Source organism: Xiphias gladius, chromosome 5 (genome assembly GCF_016859285.1).
Source record: "Xiphias gladius isolate SHS-SW01 ecotype Sanya breed wild chromosome 5, ASM1685928v1, whole genome shotgun sequence".
Classification (NCBI taxonomy): Eukaryota; Metazoa; Chordata; class Actinopteri; order Istiophoriformes; family Xiphiidae; genus Xiphias; species Xiphias gladius.
In genome coordinates this window covers 7,293,988-7,316,915 of record NC_053404.1, presented here as the reverse complement: position 1 = coordinate 7,316,915, position 22,928 = coordinate 7,293,988, and the positions used below count along the sequence as shown (strand labels likewise).

General features: G+C 40.9%; 1 protein-coding gene across 1 annotated transcript in view; it reads left to right on the top strand.

The window, feature by feature from the left end:
* The window catches only part of LOC120790182, an 86,642-nt gene extending 63,931 nt beyond the window's left edge, over positions 1–22,711 (top strand). Inside the window, exons 3-7 of the mRNA XM_040127531.1 lie at positions 1,862–2,222; positions 3,351–6,355; positions 7,791–8,063; positions 8,474–8,600; positions 22,654–22,711. Of these exons, the coding sequence (XP_039983465.1) occupies positions 1,862–2,222; positions 3,351–6,355; positions 7,791–8,063; positions 8,474–8,600; positions 22,654–22,673 (3,786 nt within the window). The 3' untranslated portion in view covers positions 22,674–22,711. The remainder of the gene's footprint in view (positions 1–1,861; positions 2,223–3,350; positions 6,356–7,790; positions 8,064–8,473; positions 8,601–22,653) is intronic.
* The last annotated feature ends 217 nt before the right edge of the window (positions 22,712–22,928 follow it).

Genomic DNA, 22,928 nt, shown 5'->3' with positions numbered 1-22,928 from the left:
AGAAAGTTTATGTTTGAGTAGGACTAGTTGACAGTGCTTGACTTCAATCCAAAATACGTCATGATCAAATATGGTGGTTTGACAGATAACTTAAATTCATAAGAACCTGTGCTGACCAAGCTCCAGTTTATGTACAACCCATGGAGCTATTTGTTGCCTAATGTGATTTAGGTTGCATTAAGGTTGATTGTCCTTGAGTAGAGTTGCCATGCATACTGCACTGCCTAAAGTTGCAGCTCTGTATTTATAGCAGGTCGTCTTAGTGTCTTTCCTTATTATTGAGACACAGAGATCAATGTGTACCTGCTGTTTTGAAGCTAGCTTAAGCCCTAGACACTGTAGAAGGAACACATCTTTCACATGCAAAGAAAAGGGAAGTTCTGCTTTTTCATGTGTATACAGTTTTCTTTCTGTGAGGCTTTATGTAAAGGCCAGGCACTATAGGTAGATGAAGAAAGGGGTGGATCTGTAATTTAAGACTTGAAGCTCTTAGCAAGCACAGTTAGTGATCATGGAAGATAAACAAAGAGGTGAAGAAAAGTGCAGAGGGAAACTTCAGGCATGTATTGGGAAAGAGGAGACCCTGTGAAATGTGTATGAATTGTGTGGTTATGTGCATCAGCATATGTGTGAGGGACGCCATGGGAGCAGTGCTGAGTTGGTTTGCTGCTCGCCTCTGTGCTCTGGTGCTGGACACAGCTGATACATTCAGGCGCTGGAGAGTAAGTAAAACTATTTGTAGAATTTCAGCAAAGAATTGCATATGCAGCAAAGGCAGTTTGAATTGTGTGTGTGTGTGAGTATGTGCATTGCTTTTAAAAGGGAGAACAACCTGTTGCTTGAGGTCATGAGGTCTTTTTGCTCAAAGCAGCAACAATATGGAGAACATATGCAGTTATTTCTGTTAAGAAACAGTTTTGTTTGATTTCACATTTCCCATGTGTGTTAATGATACAAATCACAACAAAAGCAATTCTTAATATCAGACTGAAATTAAAAATAATCCTTGCTAAGAAATCAATGTATAGCTCCTTGTTTGTATTAATTTGTTTACTTATTTGGTCAAGATTGTAATAACCAACCATTTTTCTGCTGTGAATTTTTGGTTCCAGCTGACTACATCATTACTGTTATTTGACTGGTGCAATATCCACTGTATATGGGTGGGTGTTATAAATGGTTAATTATATCACTTCAGTCCAACAACCTAACAAGCCAATAATCGGCTGGGAGGCCAATGTTGTTTCCTTTCTGTGACCTTAGAACCTAGGATTCTACTCCATGACTCTTTATGATAGTATATGATTTGAATAACAGACATACAGAGTTATAATGTAATAACATGCACGACGAGTAATGTCTTGTGGGAATGAATACTAATGTTAGCAGGTTAGGTTAACTTTGTATCAATCCTCATATAATATACAATACAGAACTTGACAGTGTGTCTCTTACATGGCTCTAAGTTGTCAGTCAACCCCTGCCAGAGGCACTCAGAGGCTCAAGGCTAAGCAGCTGTTTCCACATACATGGATGTGCCTGTAAATTGTACAATGTACTTCATTTACATTATTGCCATCTTTAATAGAGGAAGGTTTGAAAAATCAATACTACACTAAGTGACTTCAGTCAGATGTACTTTTGAATATTGTATATCTTTAGGACTTGTTGATTTGGTTGAATAACTCTGTGGGTTAAAATCAATACTTTAAATATTGCTTTCTAAACGATTGCTCCTTAAGTAGCTCGTCAGTGGCTGTATGAGGATCAGCTTTAAGGTTCTTACTAGAATTCTGCTAAACCCACTGTTATTACTGTGCTGGTTTCTGTCTCACCCTGCTCTTCTTTACTGTCCCCACAGCCTCAGGAAGCCATTGAAGACTTCCCCCACCTCTCTGAAGGATTAAGCTTACAGGAGGGGGATTTGGGTGCAGATTCCGTGGAACGGTGCGAGAGAAGCATAGGAGGTGGTGACACATCTGATGAGTATTTTGACTCCTGCTCATGGCACAGTGACACTCTGTCAGATTTAACTCCAGATGGGGAGGACTGTCTGGTTGCCCTGTTTGGACTGGAGGACGCCTACAATGGTCATCAAGCAACAGGCAGCAGCTTCTGCACTGCACAGAGTAGGAAAAGCCCAGAGAACAATCCAGACCCTAATATTCCCTTAAAGCTCAGTACCAGAGACCTGTGCTCAGTTGAGATCCAACTCCATCCAAGTAAAGAGAAATTAAAACTCGACTTGCACCAAGAACAGTCCAGTTTGCAGGTTGTTTGCACAGAAACTCAACTCAAGGGCTGCACGGATCCATACAGTTTACATGTACTGAGCCAACACAATACAAAGGTAAATACTCCACCAGACACTCAGGAAGTGAAGCTGCATGCACAACCTGAAAAAAGCAATCCCAAGAGACTGGATGAATGTACAGGGTCAGAAACATGCATTATACATACAGATACCACAGAGGACACAATTCTGGAGACACAGCAACAGCAAGAAAGATTAGAAATCTGTAATGTTCACGATGTAGAAGTAGATAATATTGAACTGCTCAGCACATATATTGTAGAAAAAAACACAGGTTTAAATAGATGCAACAATGACTTTAATGGTAGACGTCGTAGACAGAGAGAAAATTTACAACACCAACATATAATCGATGAAGACAAAGACCTACAGGCTATAAAAGTGTACAGCAAGGACAAAGGGGACTTGTGCGAGAGTGTTGGGACATATTGTAATCAAATACATCACAAAATAGAGATTAACTGTAACGACAACACATGCATAGCAGATTCACTTTTCACTGGTGTAATAAATGCACAAAAATCTGACAGTATTTGTACACCAGCACACTCTAAATTTGAGATTAAATGCACAAACTCTCAGTCAATTACAGAAATTGATGTAGCAAGTTCAAACATCACAGAAGCACATGGCACAAATATAAATAATGTAACAAATAGTAAAAAGTCAGAGCTCAGAGACAAACTCAATACACAAGTCAATGTACTGGCACACAGGGTAGACGTTTGCTGTTCACAAACTCAGTGTGAGGAGAGCCCCGAAAGAGAACTGTCAGAGATCCACCCTCAGGTTTGTAATAGTGTAACAATACCCCAGGATAAGGCAAGGGTGTCAGGTGTCTGCTTTCAGGCGCAGCAATGTGGGTGTGCTGGAACTATAACACAGGGGACTATACCACCTGGGACAGTAAATGAAATCTGTTCCTCCATTACATTTTCCACAGAAACCACAGACTCTCTTCCGTTAGATACCTGTGCTACTGAGCTAAGTGTGGTTCCAAAGATTTCTAAACTCGTGTCACCTGTGTTGTTGGCAGACTCAGAAAGGGAGGAGCTCACTGGAAGGGAACTAGATCCAAAACAACCTCAGAGTGCAAGGTTACAACCATTGCTAGTTCAAGGTCGAACCCTGGATTTAATCCTTAATCACTGGGATCAAGGGGGTGCTACAATAGATACACCCTTTTGTAGGCAGCTCCATTCAGTTGACCAGCTCTTGGAGAGAGCACAGTCAGGCTCTATAGATCCAGGGCCTGACTCATCTCAAATCCAGTATGACATTGGTAAGGGGTCTGAGGAATGTCTGCCTCCTCACCCATTCTTGAATAATCTGCTGTTTTTACCTGGCAACCAAGGAGCAGAGGAAACCTCCCCTCTGTTATCGGAGAAGTTTAGAGGACAGAGGGAGGGGCTAGGATCACCCTGCTCTCTTCTCAGGCAAACCAAGGAATGGGAGGGGGAGGGCAGTTATGGTTATCTTGATCAGGAACAAACCGTGGAAGCAATAAGCAAAGTCAGTCTTCCACAGTCACAACTTGGCACAACAGAGCTTTCTGAGCACAGGGAGCTGAGAGTTATTCCCAAAGCAATTACTAGGGATCTTGATGCCTACTTCTTTCCTGAGCATCTGCCTAGTAAGATAGGAGAAACTTCAACACATCCGGCTGCTACTGAGTCCATTCAGAACAGTAGTGGAGAACACCCAAGTGCAGCTCGAAGGGCAATTTCCCAGTCAAACATACAAAGCACTTTCCACACAGTTTCTAGTCATTATAAGCAAATTCAGATGGATCTGAAGATCCCTGAACCTCTCTGTAGCCAGAAAACCTCTCTTTCTCTACTCTCAGACTCCAACAATAACACCAAGGCCAGTATAAAAGGGGTGCAAAGAGGGGAGGTCGTAGGATGTTTCTCTGGGGGACCCCAGAGCAACTACAAAGATAATGAGAACATAATTCGCCCCCAGGAAGATTCTGAGGTGTCTTTGTCTTCACTGGACCACAGATTCAACGAGAGCAGTGAGGAATCTGTGCTAGGGAAAGACTTTGATAGCCACTTCCATTTAAACCTGGTTCATGCAGATGAGCTAGAAAAACTAAAGACAGAAAAAAGCACTGAAGATAACACAGTTGTAGAAAGTCTAGAGCTCAAGTGTGCTAACTCAGAAAAAAATGAAGGCCTTAAGCCCTTACGTTCACAAGTGGACAGTGAGCTTAAAGAGGACAAGCAACCAGGGGATCACAGCTTACCTAACAGAAGAAGAGGCAGCTTATCTGAATCATTGGAGGAATATACACTGGCTGAGAAGTGCAGAGAACATACACAGGTGAGCTTGTTGGCTCCACAGCAGGAGGTGAGGATAGTAAGGTACTCAAATCCTGATGTCAGCGTCAGCCTGCTTGCTGTCAGAAGTTTAGAGCCAATTTGGGAGGCTGAGCGTTCACTGGAAAACTGTGGCACAACAGAGGACAATTTAAAAATAGAAACAAAGAAAGAATATGAGATCATGAGGCCTGCTGATAAAGTCCAGACTGAACAGAAAGAAAAATATTTAACCACTGCTGAGTTAGAACCTGGAGTGAACACATCTACACCTGTCCTATGCACAGGTAGCGAAAAGCACTGTAGACCTATGACTGTTGCCTATGATGCTGTGTGTTACACTTCAGCTAGCAGCAACTGCGATGAATTGGAGCATCCTCACTTTGCTATTTCATACAGAGATGCCAGTCTTCAAAAAATGATCAAGAGAAGCAAAGCGAAAGGCAGCCAGACAGGAAATAGAAGCTCTAAGTTTTCTGTCTTTGCTAAAATGCCTTCTTTTAGGAAGGCTAAGGGCTCAAAGTGCTCTAAAAGTGAGGAGGTGCTCCAGGAGTCATCAGATGGAGGAGGTGAGGGCCCTATGCCTGAGCAAGGGCCAAAGAAAAACAACTCAGATGATGAGGTTTTTGTCAGAGGTGACATCCTCAACCAAACAGTCCACCAAGCATTTTCCCCAGTGCGTCAAGAGATAAAAGAAGAGGACTGCTTCCTCCCCTCTATTCCCGACACTCGCCTTGCCCGTCATCTAGTCAGCCAAGGGAGTAGCGAGGTGGGTAGCAGAGGATCGTGCCCAGACAACCCCCTCCTCAGGCAAGTCCAGTCACCTAATGGGCAAACCTGCAAGAAGAGCAAGACCAATGACAATTTAAACATTTGCATGCGCTTTGCACAAGCACACAAGTCTCTTTCCAGCCTGTTTGAGTCCCGTCTGATGGATAAGGAGAATGAGGAGCAGGCCACTGTGGGCATTGATGTGGATTATGGTAAATCCAAACAATCCTGGAGGAAGTTAAAAAAGGCCAAGGAGGCCGAGCTGCTGAAAAGAACTCTTTCAGTGCCAGATGGGGAATGTAGTGATACTGCTTTTGGGCAGGACTGTGGACACGTTATGTCCTCTCCACTCCTAGACAGACTTAGCAATCCAGGGTCCCCATCCTCCCTCAGAAGCCTTTGCCACACTGATCCCATCACCAAACGGGGAGTTCCACAAGGGGGTGGAAAGGAAAGCCCCCATGGGTGCAAATCTGAGGGCCAGAGAAGAAAGTATTCACCGAATGGTCTACCTACCACACTGCGTGGGTCTGGCCTACCTCCATTTTTAGAGGCCTCCGCTGTTTCACCTTTGAGCCCGAGCTCGTTAGCCACCCTTACTCATCAGCATTCGCCTTTCTGGACTAGATCCCAGCCAGTAGCCAATGATGGCTTGACTGACAGCCCCCTACGGCCAATGAGCCCTAAGCCTAACAGCCCTAGGCCAGCAGCTCAACGCAAAATTTTTCGATGCCCTCACTCATCAAGGTGCAGGTCTGTGTGTCGTATTCTTCTGGGTCAGTCAGTCAGCGTGGAGGGATTGATGGACCCCCCCGAGAGACCCAAGGCCCTAAAACCCTCAACTAGCCCTCTTGATGTCAGCCTCAGCCTTCTGGATGGAGCCGAGCACAGAATAGACAGCCAGTCACACATCGGCCTCTATGCCATTGGCTTCATCAGTGGATTAGAGGTAAGAAAAAATATGATTTCTGTAAAAGAAATGTGTAACAACTTTATAAAAAAAACTATAATCTTAATCATAAATACAAATGTTTTACTGGGATCACATTTAATTTTCTGACGATTTCTGTTTAAATGTTGTAAATGCCCTTAATTCGGATGTTAAACATCACTGTAAAGCTGTGTAGATAAAACTGGCCCTGTTCAGGCTCAATCAAGATGCCAGTGAGGTTCCAGCTCCCTAAAAAAGTGTTTCATCCCCGCCTTCAACCCACACACTAACTCACTTGGAATGACAGGAAAACAAAAAAACAACTCCAGTTAATCTCTTGCTCTACAGTCTGTGGTATTTGTGTGTATGTGTTAATGTGTGTCTCAGGGTGGTTGCCAGTGTATCAATATCTGCCAGTGTCTAGGTTGGGACAGGGAACAAGTCCCTCTTTGTGGTTCTTTGTGCAAGGGATGAAGAGGGGGAGAGAAACAGCAGTGTCAACTCTTGGTCTCCAGCAGTGTGGCAGAGTTATCAGGCTGCCATCATCCTACCTCCCTGCCAGTTCCTACAACAATGTAACACACAGCCAGAACAGGATAACTTGAGAACCACCCCCCCTTGTGGCTAGTATCCCACATGATGCAAAATGGAATATGCCTATAAAGCAGGCTACATCAACACAGAAAGTTAGACACCCACTCAGTACACAATACCTTTAAGCTTTGTGGACTAACCAGACTAATCACACAATCAAAACAAGTTTTGTGGTTATCTTATGTTCACTTGGTCTTTTTGTTCTCTCCTCTGGTCCATTTTAACACCAATGGCATTAACTGACACACTTTTGCAAAGAGGCAATATTCACAAGTCTCACAACGGATACTGGATGTTCAATATGATAAAATTTCCCACTGCTTTGCAATGTGATTTGATAGTTTTTGTAGTTTGGTCGTTAATTTTGTCTGTCTCCGAGTTCCCCAGACTTTATGACATCTCAACACATCATTATAGATAATAAATGAAAAAATGATTAAAATGCAAAACAAAAAGAAAAGAATGAAGTCTAATATGCAGACACTGCATATTAGAGGGGATCTCATTTCATGTTGCATTTGTTTTCATTGTGTGTGCTTCCCTTAATATGTGAGCACTCTGCATGTAAAATATAATAAAATGACAACTAATAGCCAGGACACCGAAACTGTGAAGATGTTGGGATGCCACCTCTATTTCTGCGAATGCTAGTGCTTGTCAAATACATGACCCTGTAATCATTTCACTGTCCATCCTTATCTCATGTTATATACATGCATTCCACTGAAGGTACTGACTGCATACTTGTCATGTATTCAAATTCATGATCACAAACTAGCTGTGCACTGTAGTTTAAGGGGGAGTAGAGTTGGGTTAGAAAAGGTGACTGTGACTAACTAGTTATCTGTGCATTCAAAAGGGCACACAAAACAGTGGTCAACCTGCCAGCCAGTCCAGGACAAGAAAGCTGTTGGAAGTGGAGATTGAAGGGAAGGCCTCTGTCGTTCTTGGAGGGCACAGGACTGGCTGCTGGGTGGATGTGGGCCATGACGGAGGTGGCCAGCAGCGAAGGCAAAACTGTTCAGATGATCTCTGGATTGAAGAGCAAAAGAAATATAAACGCAAATTGGCCAGAGCCATCAGGGGAAGCCTGGGCCAAATCAACACACTGATATCTGAAGAAAGGGATAAAGTAAGATGGGGCCACATTGCTGTGAGCTGCCAAAACAAAGATCTAAACCTTGGAAGTCTTTGTTATCCTCATCTTCTTCCTCCTCTGCCTTGCTTCTGAGTGTCCGTTCTTCCTGGACAGTCTGTTTCTCTCTGGCAACTTCTGACAGTTTTTCTTGGATATTAAGCCTGCACATGTCTGTCCTCACTTTACTTTCTGTTTCATGCATGGCCTAATCTGTTTTTTTTCCAATTTTCTGTGCTTTAATTCATGCATGCCCATTCATCTTGTATTCTTTTCTTTGCAGATCACTCAGTTATATTCAATAACTGATTGTCTTTTACTTGTTCATGTCCAGTTCATCATTAGCAGACCAATGAATGCCAGTGATAATATCAGTGATTGGAATCAGTTTTCTTCCATTCCCACAGACTGATACTGGAGTCACCTCAGGGCCCAAGGCTTTCAGAGGGATGCCCCTCAAGGCTAACTGCTTCTCTCAGAGCACCCCCATCGGTCTTGACTGCTTGGGCTGGAGAAGACGCATCCCCTACGCCTGTAAGTACCCACTCTGGTTCAGCCTTGTACATTTTAGATACTGCACTCTTATTCACATTCACCCAGGGATATTGCATGGTGCACTGGATATTGGAAATATTTGAACCTGTGATATTATGGTTACTAGATGATGTCTCTAACCAAAAGGATGTTTATGTACAGTAATTTCATCACGGTGGGTCTGTATGGCTATGCTTTGGTGTTGAACTCTCCCAGCAGTACAGTAGACCATTCAGAGCTCATGATCATACTGAAGTCTGCTTGAAGTGATACTAAAAACAACAGAGAAATGACTGAGCTTACTTTCAAGAGGTACTTAGTCCCAGTTTCTATCTTATTTCCTTGTTTTATTGTCCCTCTAGTTAATCTAACCTTAGCAGCTGTAGCCATTTAGAGAGGTTGCTTAGTTGACATTATTTGGATAAACTGACCGCATATTCAAAATCTAAATGGTTACTTTCTCGCCTGAAAAAATATCAAAACTTAATAATGGATTAAGTTAGGTACACAGAGACTAATGGACAAGCAAAGTATCTGTAATGTTGTCTCCCATTCACATCAAGCCCATTACTCCTCCTAGCAAAATTCTGAGCATTTCTGGTGTAGAAATTCTTGTTGCTAGTAATGTGTTTTCCCTAGTTGCAGGTGTTTTCATATTTGTTGCATTTTTGGTTTCATAGTGTGTTTCCCTTGAAGTTTGTGCTTTCACTCTTCTAGATGCTTTGACCTTAGAGGCCACCATACATAGGAACAGATTTGATTAGTCAAGGTCGCTAGATTACTATGTGTAAGGATGTAGATTATCTCTGCTTTCTGTAGCTGGCATATGATAGTACTGCTGAGTTTTAGTACCACTACCAAAACAGTATTTTTTTGGATACCTTCCTTAATATAAACAAATTGTGCTAGGATTTTTTTTTTTTTAAATCAACAATAAAGCCATTCTTCTTAAATACATCCCTTCACTTTGTGCATACTTTATTGTGTAATAGATTTAATTTTAAATTGATAAAATTGCCATTTTGCCCTACACTCAATAACCCATAATGATAAAGTGAAAACGTGTTGTTAGGAAAATCTGCAATTTTTTGAAGTATTCAGATCCTTAATTCAGTACCCTTTGGCAGCAGTTACAGCTTGGCGTCTTTTTGGGTATGACTCTACAAGCTTTGCACACCTGAATTTGGGCAGTTTATCCCATTCTTCCTGGCAGTTCCTCTCAAGCTCTGTCAGATTGGATGGGAAGTGTCTATGAACTGCCATCTTCAGGTCTCGCCATAGATGTTCTATGGAGTTCAAATCTGGGCTTTGACTGGGCTACTCAAGGACACTAAGGGGCCTGTCCCGATTTCAGTGTCAGCAGTTCTTGGGTTCTTGGTCACTCCCCTGACCACCCCCATCTTGCCTGGTTACTCATGTTGGCTGGACAGCCAACTATAGGAAGTTTCCTGGTGGTTCCAAACGTCTTCCATTTCACAATTATTGTGACTACTGTGCTCCTGGGAATACTCAAAGCTTTAGAAATGGTTTTATACCCTTGCCGTGATCTATGCCTAACCACAATTTTACAAGTCAACAGACAGTTCCTTGGACTTTAGGCGTGGTCTTTGTCTTGACACCTTGTGAATGGTGGGACCTTATATACACATGCATGTGTCTTTCTGAACCATCAATTCATCAATCCAATCAATTCATTTTGCCACAGGTGGACTCCAATTAAGTTCAAGCCACATCTCAAGGATAATTAAAGCAAACAGGACGCACATAAGTGCAATTTGGAGGGCCAAAGCAAAGGGTCTGAATACTTTTGTAAATGAAAGATTTCAGTCTTTTAGTCCATCCATCCGTCCTTCCCTCCCTTTCTTGTGAACGGGATATCTCAGGGAACACCTTGAGAGAATTTCCTCAAATGTGGCACAAACGCTTGCTTGGACTCAAGGATGAACTCTTCAGGTTTTGGTGGTCAAAGGTCAAGTTTACTGTGACCTCACGTCTTACCCATTCTTGTGAATGTGATATATCAGGAGCATGTAAGGAATTTCATTACATGTGGCACAAACGTCCATTTGGATTCAAGGATGAACTGATTAGAATTAGGAGGACAAAGGTCAAGGTTACTATAACCTCACAAAACATGATTTTGACCATAACTTAGGAATTCATAAACTAATTATAACAAAATTTCACAAAAATGTCAGGATAAAATGATGAAGTGATGACATTTTATATTCAAAATGTCAAAGATCAACTTCACTGTGGCATCATAATGTTCTGCAAAAACACTTTTCTGGCCATTATTTAACGCCATACCTTGGGACCGTATTTCTTGCAATTCAACTGGTTGGCGGAGGCATATAACTGCAAAGCATTAATTCTAGTAATAAATTTGCAAAAATTTCCAATAACATGTTTTCATTATGGATTACTGAGTTCAGATTGATGGGGAGAAAATGGCAATTTTATCCATTTAGAACTAAATGTACAACAAAATAAAGTGTACAAAAGTGAAGGGGTCTGAATACTTTTGTAAATGAAAGATTTCAGTCTTTTAGTCCATCCATCCGTCCTTCCCTCCCTTTCTTGTGAACGGGATATCTCAGGGAACACCTTGAGAGAATTTCCTCAAATGTGGCACAAACGCTTGCTTGGACTCAAGGATGAACTCTTCAGGTTTTGGTGGTCAAAGGTCAAGTTTACTGTGACCTCACGTCTTACCCATTCTTGTGAATGTGATATATCAGGAACGCCTTAAGGGAATTTCATTACATGTGGCACAAACGTCCATTTGGATTCAAGGATGAACTGATTAGAATTAGGAGGACAAAGGTCAAGGTTACTATAACCTCACAAAACATGATTTTGACCATAACTTAGGAATTCATAAACTAATTATAACAAAATTTCACAAAAATGTCAGGATAAAATGATGAAGTGATGACATTTTATATTCAAAATGTCAAAGATCAACTTCACTGTGGCATCATAATGTTCTGCAAAAACACTTTTCTGGCCATTATTTAACGCCATACCTTGGGACCGTATTTCTTGCAATTCAACTGGTTGGCGGAGGCATATAACTGCAAAGCATTAATTCTAGTAATAAATTTGCAAAAATTTCCAATAACATGTTTTCATTATGGATTACTGAGTTCAGATTGATGGGGAGAAAATGGCAATTTTATCCATTTAGAACTAAATGTACAACAAAATAAAGTGTACAAAAAGTGAAGGGGTCTGAATACTTTCTGCAGCAACTGTATTATTTGTCTTATGAAACAATGTCCTAAGGTAACGAGACAAGGAACCTGACCCAACAGGTGCTGATTTGAACATATTGGTAACATTTTGTCCTAATATATCTCTCATGTTGTCCACCATCCCTTTTTTATCGTGGTCTTAAAAAGCAGAAAGCAGCACAAGAATCAAGAAAAAAATAACCCTTTATTAAATGCATTTCTTGAAACTTGATGTATATTACAAACAGGATGAAATCTCATCCTACTGGCAGATTTTTCAAGAAAATTTGATATTGTTAAGATGGGCCTTTTACATATTATTTGTCTTGATTAAAAAGAAAACAATGCAATAGATACAGTTTGGTCAGTACTGGCTTCTGTGTCCAACCCTAAAAAGAATGACTACACTGCTGAAATGCGACTTTTTCTGGCTAACCAACATAACAGTAGCTTTTCCTAGTGGTATGTCAAAGGTACATAATACCTAGTCAAGCAGGACAACTACTGTAATCATAAAGATACCCCAACCATTAACATATCATTTTGAACAAAGATCATAATTAAAGTGTTGTAAAGGGTGTTTTGTTCTCTTTTTATGACTGACAGTTATTTGGCAGCTGTTGATGTGTATAATCGCCTCTCAGAAGGAGCTGTTTAGTGCTTAGGTTCATACTGTAGCATGGCTATTACATCACTAAGCTTATGTTTGCAATCAGTTGCCAGTTTATTAGGTCAACCTAGCTAAAACTAATGCATTCTAATTCAGCAGTCCTGGATAAATTCTACTTTTCGGAAGGTTTAAATGTTCAGTTTTTGTTGAAACTGTTTTAGAGAGGTGTTCATTAGACCTGATGGTCATTTTGAAGGCTGTAGTTTGTATGATTGTTAAATTGTCTTTTGTTGTACTGAAAAAGTTTTTCCAGTATTTGTCCACCCAATCTTTATCAGTGAAGATCGACTAAATATTAGAAAGCTTTAGCTTGGCGAACCTAGTAAACTGGCAACTGATTGTACTGAATATCCTAGGGGTGCAGGAGTATTGACAGAGTAGCCAACAGACTGGTTAACATTTATACGTAGCTGCACTGCTGCAGTGACATTAACCTTACCATTATCATCATTTAGTGACAGTCCACACCTTGATTGTAGCTGAATGCAGGTCAGTGTGAGGTCAGTGGTCTTGCTGCAGATGTCCCAGTGTAATTAGATTCATTTGACTGAATTGGATTGTGGATTTTGAAAGGCTGAATCACAAGACAAGTGCAGTGCCACCTCACTGTGCTGGGCTGCCTTTAACTGAGAACGGGACAAGCGCACACATAATAAAGCCACTTTAATCTTTTACACAATGCTGTGCATTATCATTGTGATCCCCAGTTAAGCAGAGTTAAACTGTGTAGTGCTATATCTTCTTTAAGGTGGTTTCATTGGGCTAAAATCCCTTAGTAATGGTGACCTGATCATGAAAAGTCAGATAGTCAGCTGTTAAGTCAGACAGTTAGCTTCAGGTGTAGTGGATGGCTTTAGATTTAGCCATTGCTTGTTCCTTCAATGTGACATAATTCTGACAGAGCTTAATGGGCAATATGCAGACTTCTACTGTGTGTGTGTGTGTGTGTGTGTGTGTGTGTGTGTGTGTGTGTGTGTGTGTGTGTGTGTGTGTGTGTGTGTGTGTGTACTGTGCCACAGATAACTCTGTCTTGATGCCAGAATCAGCCTTTTTTGGTTACACTCTATCTGCTGCTGTTCCAATGGTGACATTTTTATCCTCTGCACCTTGTATTGTGTGTGTGTGCTGATGGAGCAAAACACTGAACTGATACACAAGCACCAGCTCGCTGTGAGGGTGATTAAACAGCAGGAAGCACAGTCAAAATGGGCCTGAATACAAGGGACTGAGTTATTATTTTAAAATCCAGTAAGGAGATTTAGACTTTAGTCTTGTTTAAAGTGATACATTTATGGATGGTTAATCCAAAATTTAAAAAAAAAAAAAAAAAGATTTGGACATTTGGAGACAGCACAGAACATCTCAGAACATGTTGACATGTTGTCGAGGACAGGTATTTTTTTGCAAGCAAGTAGAAAGAGAAAATTGCATGTCTGAGACACTGTTTCTACAAAGTGATGTTGCTCTGAATTTTATAATGTTTAAATGCTCTGAGCAACACAAACTTAATTCCATCACCTCTATTATGGTGGTGGCAGAAATCTCAGAGACAGAGATCTCAGCACTGATTTTTTTTTTTTAAAGCATAACTTTGAGCAGCTGGAAATCTTGTTTTTGCTGACCTCAGCTGGCTTAACTTTGAAATTGCAGTGATTAGGTCATTAATCAAATGCAAAATTTGAAAACTATTTGATAATTGATTAGCATAGGTAAAAATGACTGTAAGTAGTGGTTCCAGCTTTCCAAATGTGAATATTGGCTGATTTTGACAAGCCCTCTATGACAGTATGTTTATATCTTCAGACAAAACAAGCAATTTGAAGATGACACCTCAGGCTTTGGGAAATTGTGATTTTTCAGCCAGCATCCTCCTCCTCTGCTTTTGTGATTCAATCTTTTTATTTATTTATTTGAATTGGTGTTGTTAACATTCAAATTGTACTATACCGTTATAGTAAAATCTGTGGCTATATACTGAATCCCTCATACTTAAAATTTATTTATTTTTTTTAACATTTGCATCAGACCTCTAAATCTCTTCAAAGCAGACTTCAAATCTGGTCTGTCAAACCATAATTATCTATATCATAGAGTATGTGTATATTGCATCTACATAATACATATAATATACCTCACTCATTACAGTGAGAGAACAAATATGGCTGAAAATGCCCAGAAATTTAATCTGAAAATCTAAATCTGCTCTGTACAGTAACTCACTATAGATGATTTGAAAACTAACATAAAATATGGAGTGTATGTGTGTGTGTGTGTGTGTGTTAGTGCGTGTGTGTGTTTGCGCGCGCTTGTGTGTGTGTGTTTGGGAGGGTGGATATGGGGGATGGGCGGAGAGAGGAGGGAGGACTGGTTTTTCTCAGGCTCTACCTTAATGGATCCTGCACCATTAGTGAGCTGTCCACACTGTCGCTAGCAGGCACACAACATGGTCGAGCTGCAGAAATCCCCCTACAGGACCCCCACTGATGTCAGCCTAGAGAGAGAGAAAGAGAGAGAGAGAGAGAGAGAGAGAGAGAGAGAGAAAAACGGACAGTGTGAGTTATGTGACAAAATGAAGCATTGTGCAAATGGGTAGACAGACCCAGAGAAACAGGAGCAGAGAGGGAGGAGGCAGCTGCTGTATGAGAGGCTATCCAGAGCAGAGAGATGAAGGGAGGAGAGAAGCACTGCTACATCTCTACTGTTCTGTGCATGGGAGGAGGAAGCAGCAAGTTGACAGCTGAAGCTTACCTCAACGAATAGTGCAGAGGATATCAGCCAGGAGGCCACCTCCTCCTCCTCCTCCTCTTCTTCCTCCTTCTCTGCACTCTATCCCTGCTGGAAAATTAAACCACCTGCTCAGCCGCCTCCTCTTTATTTCCACTTACTTCTTCACTGTCCACTTTCATTTCCCCCATTGTTGTCGTCTGCCCAAATTGGGATGCGGACCCAGCAGGGCTCGGAGGGGGGCGTGCCCCTGCCCGGGGGCAGCTGTGGAAGCAGTGGCAGTTCAGGGCTATCGCCGGGGTCTGACTCGGACGGAGGGAGCCCAACAGGCGGAGGGGTGGAAAGCATGGTGGACGGAGGTCTCGGGGTGGGTGGATGTATGGGTGGAGGCGGAGGAGGAGGTAGCTTAGGCGGCACTCTAAGGGGGGTCCTGTCTCGCTATTGGAGCTTGGAGAGTCTGCACTCCACCACAGGTAAGTGCCCTGCACACACAATGCAGGTCAGTGCAGATCTGCCTCAAAATCACTAAATTTCAATATGTAATTTGCAACTTGCAAATATAAAGCCTCCTTTTTCATGCACATGGATGCATAAACTTCACTGTATGTGACCACACATACACACCAGGATACTGACACAACGCCATGAGGCTAGTGTGTTATTCAAGGTTGAATTGGATGTGCAGTGTGTGTTTATGCATGTGTGTGTCATGGTAGCCGGTCAGCTGACACCCGCTTACAGGGTATGTGCTGTGTTGATGTGTTTGGGTGGGTTGGCTACTTGGCTTTCTAGTCATGCAAGAACAGCCAGAAAATATCATCTTATGGTGTGCATGTATATGCTTGTTTCCCAAGGTTTTACTCAGGGTGGCTTTCAGGTAGCATATAAGCAATCCAACGGACCCCCCAACAGCTCTCAGAACTAGGGCTGGGTATCATTTGAAATGTTTGGAAATTAGAGTGTTTTATTATTTTTTTGTGTTTGCTAGTTTGATATTTAAACTATATTTTCAGCCATTTTTGCTTGTTTGTTTAAAAGTGACCTCACAGAGATGACAGGAGGGAATGACATGCAAGAGTCTAACCAGCAATATTGTGATTACATTGTCAGTGTCTGAAACCCCTACGCTACCAGAAAACCCATTTTTCAATACCTTACTTTGAGAAATATAAACATTTTTTTTTGCAGGGGGGCTGACTGATTATTGACTACTGTCTATAATTAAAACCATGATAAATGCTCATGTTGAGTTTCCAGAGGCCATGGATGATATCATCTTATTTATTATTTTGTTTGACCAACAATCCAAAACTCAAAGATATTAAATTTCAAATATGTAAAATAGAAAGATATAAAAGAGCAAATTATTACATTTGAGAAACTGGAGACAGTAAATATTTGACTTTTTTGGCTTAAAATAACTTGAATAATTGATGAGATTTGATACCAAGCCCCATTTAGGTCAATAGACACACCAGCAGTTTTTGCTCATGGACCCCAGCTACCAGTCCTGGTAGTGTTGTATGATTATAGTGTTTCTTTGCTTGTTTGTAGCTTGCTTGTTTATGTATATTAATGTTTATGTATATTTGAATCTCATAATTCATATGCATGCTTTCCACTCACCGGCCCTACCTGTCAGCCTATTTTTCTGTTATTGACCTGGGGCTGTTTTCACTGCAGCATTTCTTATGAAGGACCAGGAATCCTAGAAGAGAAACTGGCTATCAGCTCAGGACTTTGTACAGCTGTGAAATGCAAAGCTGGCAGCAGCAAAATCAGTGGAGGGGAGACATAGTAGCTCATAACACTGTGGCATTTAGCCCGGATCTGCCTCATTGAAATGGCATTACATTAGCTCTCTCATGACCCCCAGTTGTTGTCATTGTGGCTTTGTCTGTCAGGCTGTGTGTTTGTATGTGTGTGTGTTTGCGTGTGTGTGTTAAGCTGTAGTTTTTAACTTGTAAAGGATGAAATGTGTACATTTCAGAGAGGAGGATGAGGAGGGTTGAAGATGTACAGTAGAGTGGGAGGAGGGTCGAATATAGCACTGCATGTTCCCAGTGGAAAATTAGCAAGTGTTTGTTGCTCAGTTGGAGGTGGAAGAACAAGCATATGTGTTGACATGCTCATGTATTTAAATACATTACACAAGATTACAGTACATGCAATGAAATGTGTCACATGCAGTATATGGTGCATATGGTAGTGTCCTTGACCAGATGCTGTTTTTTCTTTTTTGGCAGCTAAAGTCTCTCGTTCTCTCACATAAGCACTCACAAACACAGATGTGAGCACATAACACAGAACTGATGTCCTGTCCCAGTAATTGATGGGGCAAGGATGGAGACTGTCCTCGCCAATAAACAACATAATTAGTCAGTGGTTCAAATGTTTTTCTGGTAAGCAACCTCTTGTGGTCTTTCATGCCAATGATGACAGTGGTCTGTCAGGAGCAAAGACACAAGTATGAACTTATAGCAGCATAAAACCTCAGAGGGATGAGGTCAGAGTGGATGGTTGGGTTAACACAAAGCATATCACTTTGACATCAAATACCACTGTTCACATTCTGTCTCCAGTAGTCAACACTGATTGACGGTTGGTGTCTTTTAACCACTATCTTGATCTTTCCTGAATCCTATCCAAGTAATTTTAAAGGTTCAGCATGATTGAAACAAATTAGTTGGAACAATGTGTCATCTGACCATGTCTAAACGCAAAAGGCAAATATGAATAAATACTGCCAAATTACTGTATGTCGCCCTGCTGGTGCATTTTAGAAGGCAAGTTACAAACAAGATATTTTTGTCATTCAGTTTGGAAGACTTGTTTGTTAAGATACTTGCACCTAAAGCTGTATTTTTATTTATTTTTTTCTGTGTTGTTAATAATCTTCCAATTTGTCACATTTGCCCCAGTAAGGACGACATGGCTGGTTAGTCACTTGGTGTATCCATCCAACACACTAGTCCAGGACAATCTTGACAACAACCGTCCAGATTAAAATTTGTCCTTAATAATCAAGGTCCTTGGAGGATGATTCCATAAAAGTTTAACCCTGATCAAAATGGCCGAGACTGTACCATGACAGTCTTGGTCATGTTGATCAGTCACTTAGTCTAGGTATGTTCTAAACTAAGTGGCTAAATTACAAAATTGTTCAGTACATGTTTGAACAAATCTCTAACCTGCATCCTCTTGATTCACTGTTCTGAATTATCAATGTTACTGACTGTATCAGTACCACAGAAACAATAATACTGTTGCAGCTAGGAGGTTGCTGAGTGGCTGACTTTATACAGTACTATTATAAGCATAGTTTAATAAAGTACTAAACTGAAGGACATTGTCTGAACCAATGACAGACTGAATTTAGCACTAACCTGAAAACAGCAAGAAACAGCCCAGTACAACATTAGTACAGAGTCGTTACGGTTAGCCCATGGGTATTGTAATGTAGCCTCTGGGGAGTGCAAATGGTGCTTACGTTTTGTATTACATATGTGTACAATATTTTGTATGTTCAACAGGAAACATAAAACAAATCACATCTTGTTCACAGAATAATTTCTTTCAGGAATGAACTACCACATGAAACTGAATATTAGTATTAGTTGAATTGCTTTTGTATTACATCCATCAGTTTAGAGTATAGACAGCAACAGAGTGATTTATTAACTCCAGCACAGGGAAGTTTACAAGTAAAACATAATCCCCTAAAAATTTGGGGTATACAGAGCTAGATGAGAGATAAGAGTATCAGCAGCACTCGGCTGTGTTGTTTTTGCCCTTGACTGATAGGAGAGAGAGTTTGGGGTTGAGATTTCCACTGATGGAGATTAGAAGGGAAGTTTAATCTGATTTACGTTGGAGGATTTCTTTTTTCTTTTGGGAGGATCTGGAGCAAATGAAAAGTCTCTCCATTTAGTGCTAGCAAAGTGACAGGAGAATGTTTATCACATGCACAACACTGAGCTCCTCTGACAGATAGGAACATATGCACTCACTCACCCAATGTGACCAGCCATTGCCTTAAAAACAGGAATCAATTCTCCTAGGTACACTTGTGTGCAGTATTTCAAGGTATTTAGCAAGAAGGTTGTTCCAAGCATCTTGGAGAACTTGCCACAGTACTTCTGTGGATTTAAGCTGTCTAAATGGCTTCTATCTTATCATGTAATCTGAAACTGACTCAATGATGTTGAGATCAGGGCTCTGTGGGGCCTATACCATCTGTTGCAGGACTCCTAATTCTTCTCGTAAGTGAATATACTCTAGTACTTTATGACCCTGGCTGTATGTTTAGGGTCATTGTCATGCTGCTGTAGTTTTTTTTTTGGTGTCGTTATTTATAATTCATGGGTTACAGTAAAGATAGCGGCCCTTTTTTGTTTTTCAGATCTTCGTTGTTAATCCTAGTGTCCTATGTTGAATGCAAATGGGCACCAAATAATGTATAAACTATATTGATTCTGTTGGCAACAGGAAGGAGTTGCAAAATCATAAACATAACTTCTCCTTCGCTTACTCCCATCTCTGGATCAACATACAACATATGAATTTTGGCTGCCCAACAGCAATTGTGGTGTCCACTTACAACAAAAAGTGGCACAGCAAAATTAATTAGCAAGTCCTCACAGAAGACATTGTTGCTCATTTGGCAGAACAGGATTATATAAAATGATACGGTGCGAAACAACTAATAAGATATTGTCAAAGGTCAACACTCTTAACATGGCATTATGGTTTGCATGGTCAAAGGTTTGAAATAACATATTAAATTTTAGTTGAAGTTCAAGTTGAACCTTTTGCAAATGCACTCAGAAAATGCACTTTGTATCTGCACGTAATTTCACCAGTTACAAAGATTCATTGAAAATAATACAGTCACAGTTTAACTAACTGCTCACTTTCAGATACACGATATGGCCAAAAGTATGTCGAGGGCTGTACAAAGTATGTGGACACCAGAACATTCCATCCATATATGATAAGCTGCTGCTATAGCAGCCTCCTCTCTTCTGGCGATGACTTTCCATCAGATGTTAGAACCTGGCTGCAGGGATTTGCTCCCATTCAGAAATAAGAGATACACTATTAATGTTTGGTAAAAAGTTCTGGCTCACAGTCATTGTTCCCCTTCATCCCCAAGTTGTTAGACGGGGTTTAGGTTAGTTCTCTGTGGGAAGACTATTTCTTAATGGATTTGGCTTTGTGCATAGTGCAGTTGTCATGTTGAAACAGGGAAAAGGACAAACACAAACTGCTGACACAAAGTTGAAGGACACTATTATCTCAAATAACTTCGTATACTATTGCTTTAAGATTTCCTGTCATTGGAAATGAGGGGCCTAGACCAAACCAGGAAGCACAGACACAGACTAAAAATGCCCTTAAGTAGTCAGGGGTGTCCACACACTTTGGGCCATATAGGGTAAGTAGATTTTAATCCTGAACCTTGAGTCTGTTTCCCCACCCCTTGTTAGAATTGTCATCCATTTACAGCATGTCATTGCTCTCTCCAAGCAATGGTGCATCCCATCCCCTGCAGGGCTCTGTCATGCCTGACCCCAAACCACCATTACTCATCTCACTTCCTCCTCATGCTCTCAGTGCTACATAGCCCAAATAAGAATAAAATTTGTAAAATGATGCCCCAGAGATCATGTGTATAAACATGTCTGTGACTGGCTCATGTTTGTGTTAACACTTGTCTCTGTGTGGGCCCTGTTAATTAAAGCAAGGCCAGCTGGTAGCTTTGCAGCACATTGGGCCACCTGCGAACGCCGACACACACACACACACACACACACACACACACACACACACACACACACACACACACACACACACACACACACACACACACACACACACTGTCAACTGTCCTCATCTGTGTGGCAAGAAACAGTAAGGGGAGGAGGGAAAGATGTCTGAAAGCATCCATCACACAAAATGGGAGGCACAGGGCTCTTTGGGAAATAGGCCGTTGTGGAATAGCCATACAGCCTGTGGCGTCTTAATGTTCTGCCTCCGCTGAAGTAACTCAGTTGAGATGGGACGGTGGAAACAAAGGGCAAAAAAGAGCTACTGCAATGATTTACTTAGTTTTATCCACTAATTTGACTTCTAATCCATTACTATAACGCAGCAGCAGTTTGCATTGGTAGGACATGACCAAAGTAAAACTTTCATGTCACTCAGAGAAATTCATTCACTGCTGGCAAAGAGGTGTATAATTCAGGAAAATCAGATACCATCAAAATGAGTTCCTGAATCATTTCCTTAATGTGGTTTCTGTGGTTGCCATGGCGTTGCATCAAGTTGATAAAAGTTTAACCCGCTGCCATCATATTTGTGTCAGGAAAAAATTGCGCTGGCAGCAACTGCTTATTGTCTGAAAGCACCTTGAATGGTAACATGCCAGGCAAAAAACATTCAAGTTTTTGCATGGCAGATAGGAATGCAGTCCTATCTAACACATTCGTATGTATAAGTATATACACACACACAGTGGGGTCCAAAAGTACACTTTCCCACTGTGTGTGTGTATGTGTGTTTGTTATCATGTCCAAATGTGGTCCTGGAGACACCTACTGTAGTGTGAACTACTACTGAGGCAATTTTGAGTACTTTGGCAGCTGTTTCTATGTCTGTCTGTCTGTCTGTGGACAGATTTTGTAAATGCTATCTCATTGACAACCATGCAAGATACAGTCATAAAACTTTACAGGTGTGTATTTGACATCAACATGAAAGCCGAGTTTGAAGATAGGTGTTGTTGACCCCATGAGTACTGAGTACCCATCTAATAACATAGTAATGACTACTGAGTACTCATGAGTCAGAGCGTCAACAAGTTGATGGGTGTCGAAGCTGGTGTGATCGCAACATCTCTCCTTTTATTTATTCATTTTTTTTCTAAGATGAATCTTTTGGTTTTGCTTTCAATATATTTCGGGTTTTTTTTGTACTCAAATTACAAATTTAATTTTTTTTTTTTTTAAACATAAGATCAATTCTTAAAATACTGTATTTAGGTAGTTAGCAGGCTTTACATTTTTTGGACAGTTACTTTTGTTGGTTAAATTGATCAACGTTGCAGGCAGCAAAATACAGTATGTTAGCTGTAGCTAATTAGCGGCTAAAATTAAACTTTTGCCTCTTGTAATGGTAATATACTATCTGTAAGCTGGTGTCTGTACTCTGTCAAAGATTGTTTGTGAGGGAAAGAAACTTCACTTTAGCGCCACACTCTACAGCCAGGAGTGGACTGTGAGAAACCATCAGCTCATTGTGTTGTCATATTCTTTCAACGGAATCTCCCAGTTAAACATTCATTCATCAGGTAATATTTAATGTGTCATATACATATGTACAAACAAAATTTAATATATTCTGCTTCTCATCTCATTTTCAGGTCAGAGCTTCAGGTTGTGAACATTAATCAGACTGACGCTCAACTATTTCTCTCTTCTCAGCCAAAAGATGATTACAGACCTTTGAGTATTGATTTATAACATAATGTACTTGCAGATTTAAACCAGATCAGATATGCGATTCAAAAGGATTCAAGGTCCATACAGGATTTGAATTAATTTGATAATATGCTGTTGAACCTCCACCCTTGACAGGCTTGACACAAAGAATCACTCTAAATACCAATGAGAATTCACATTGCACAACAATTTGCAG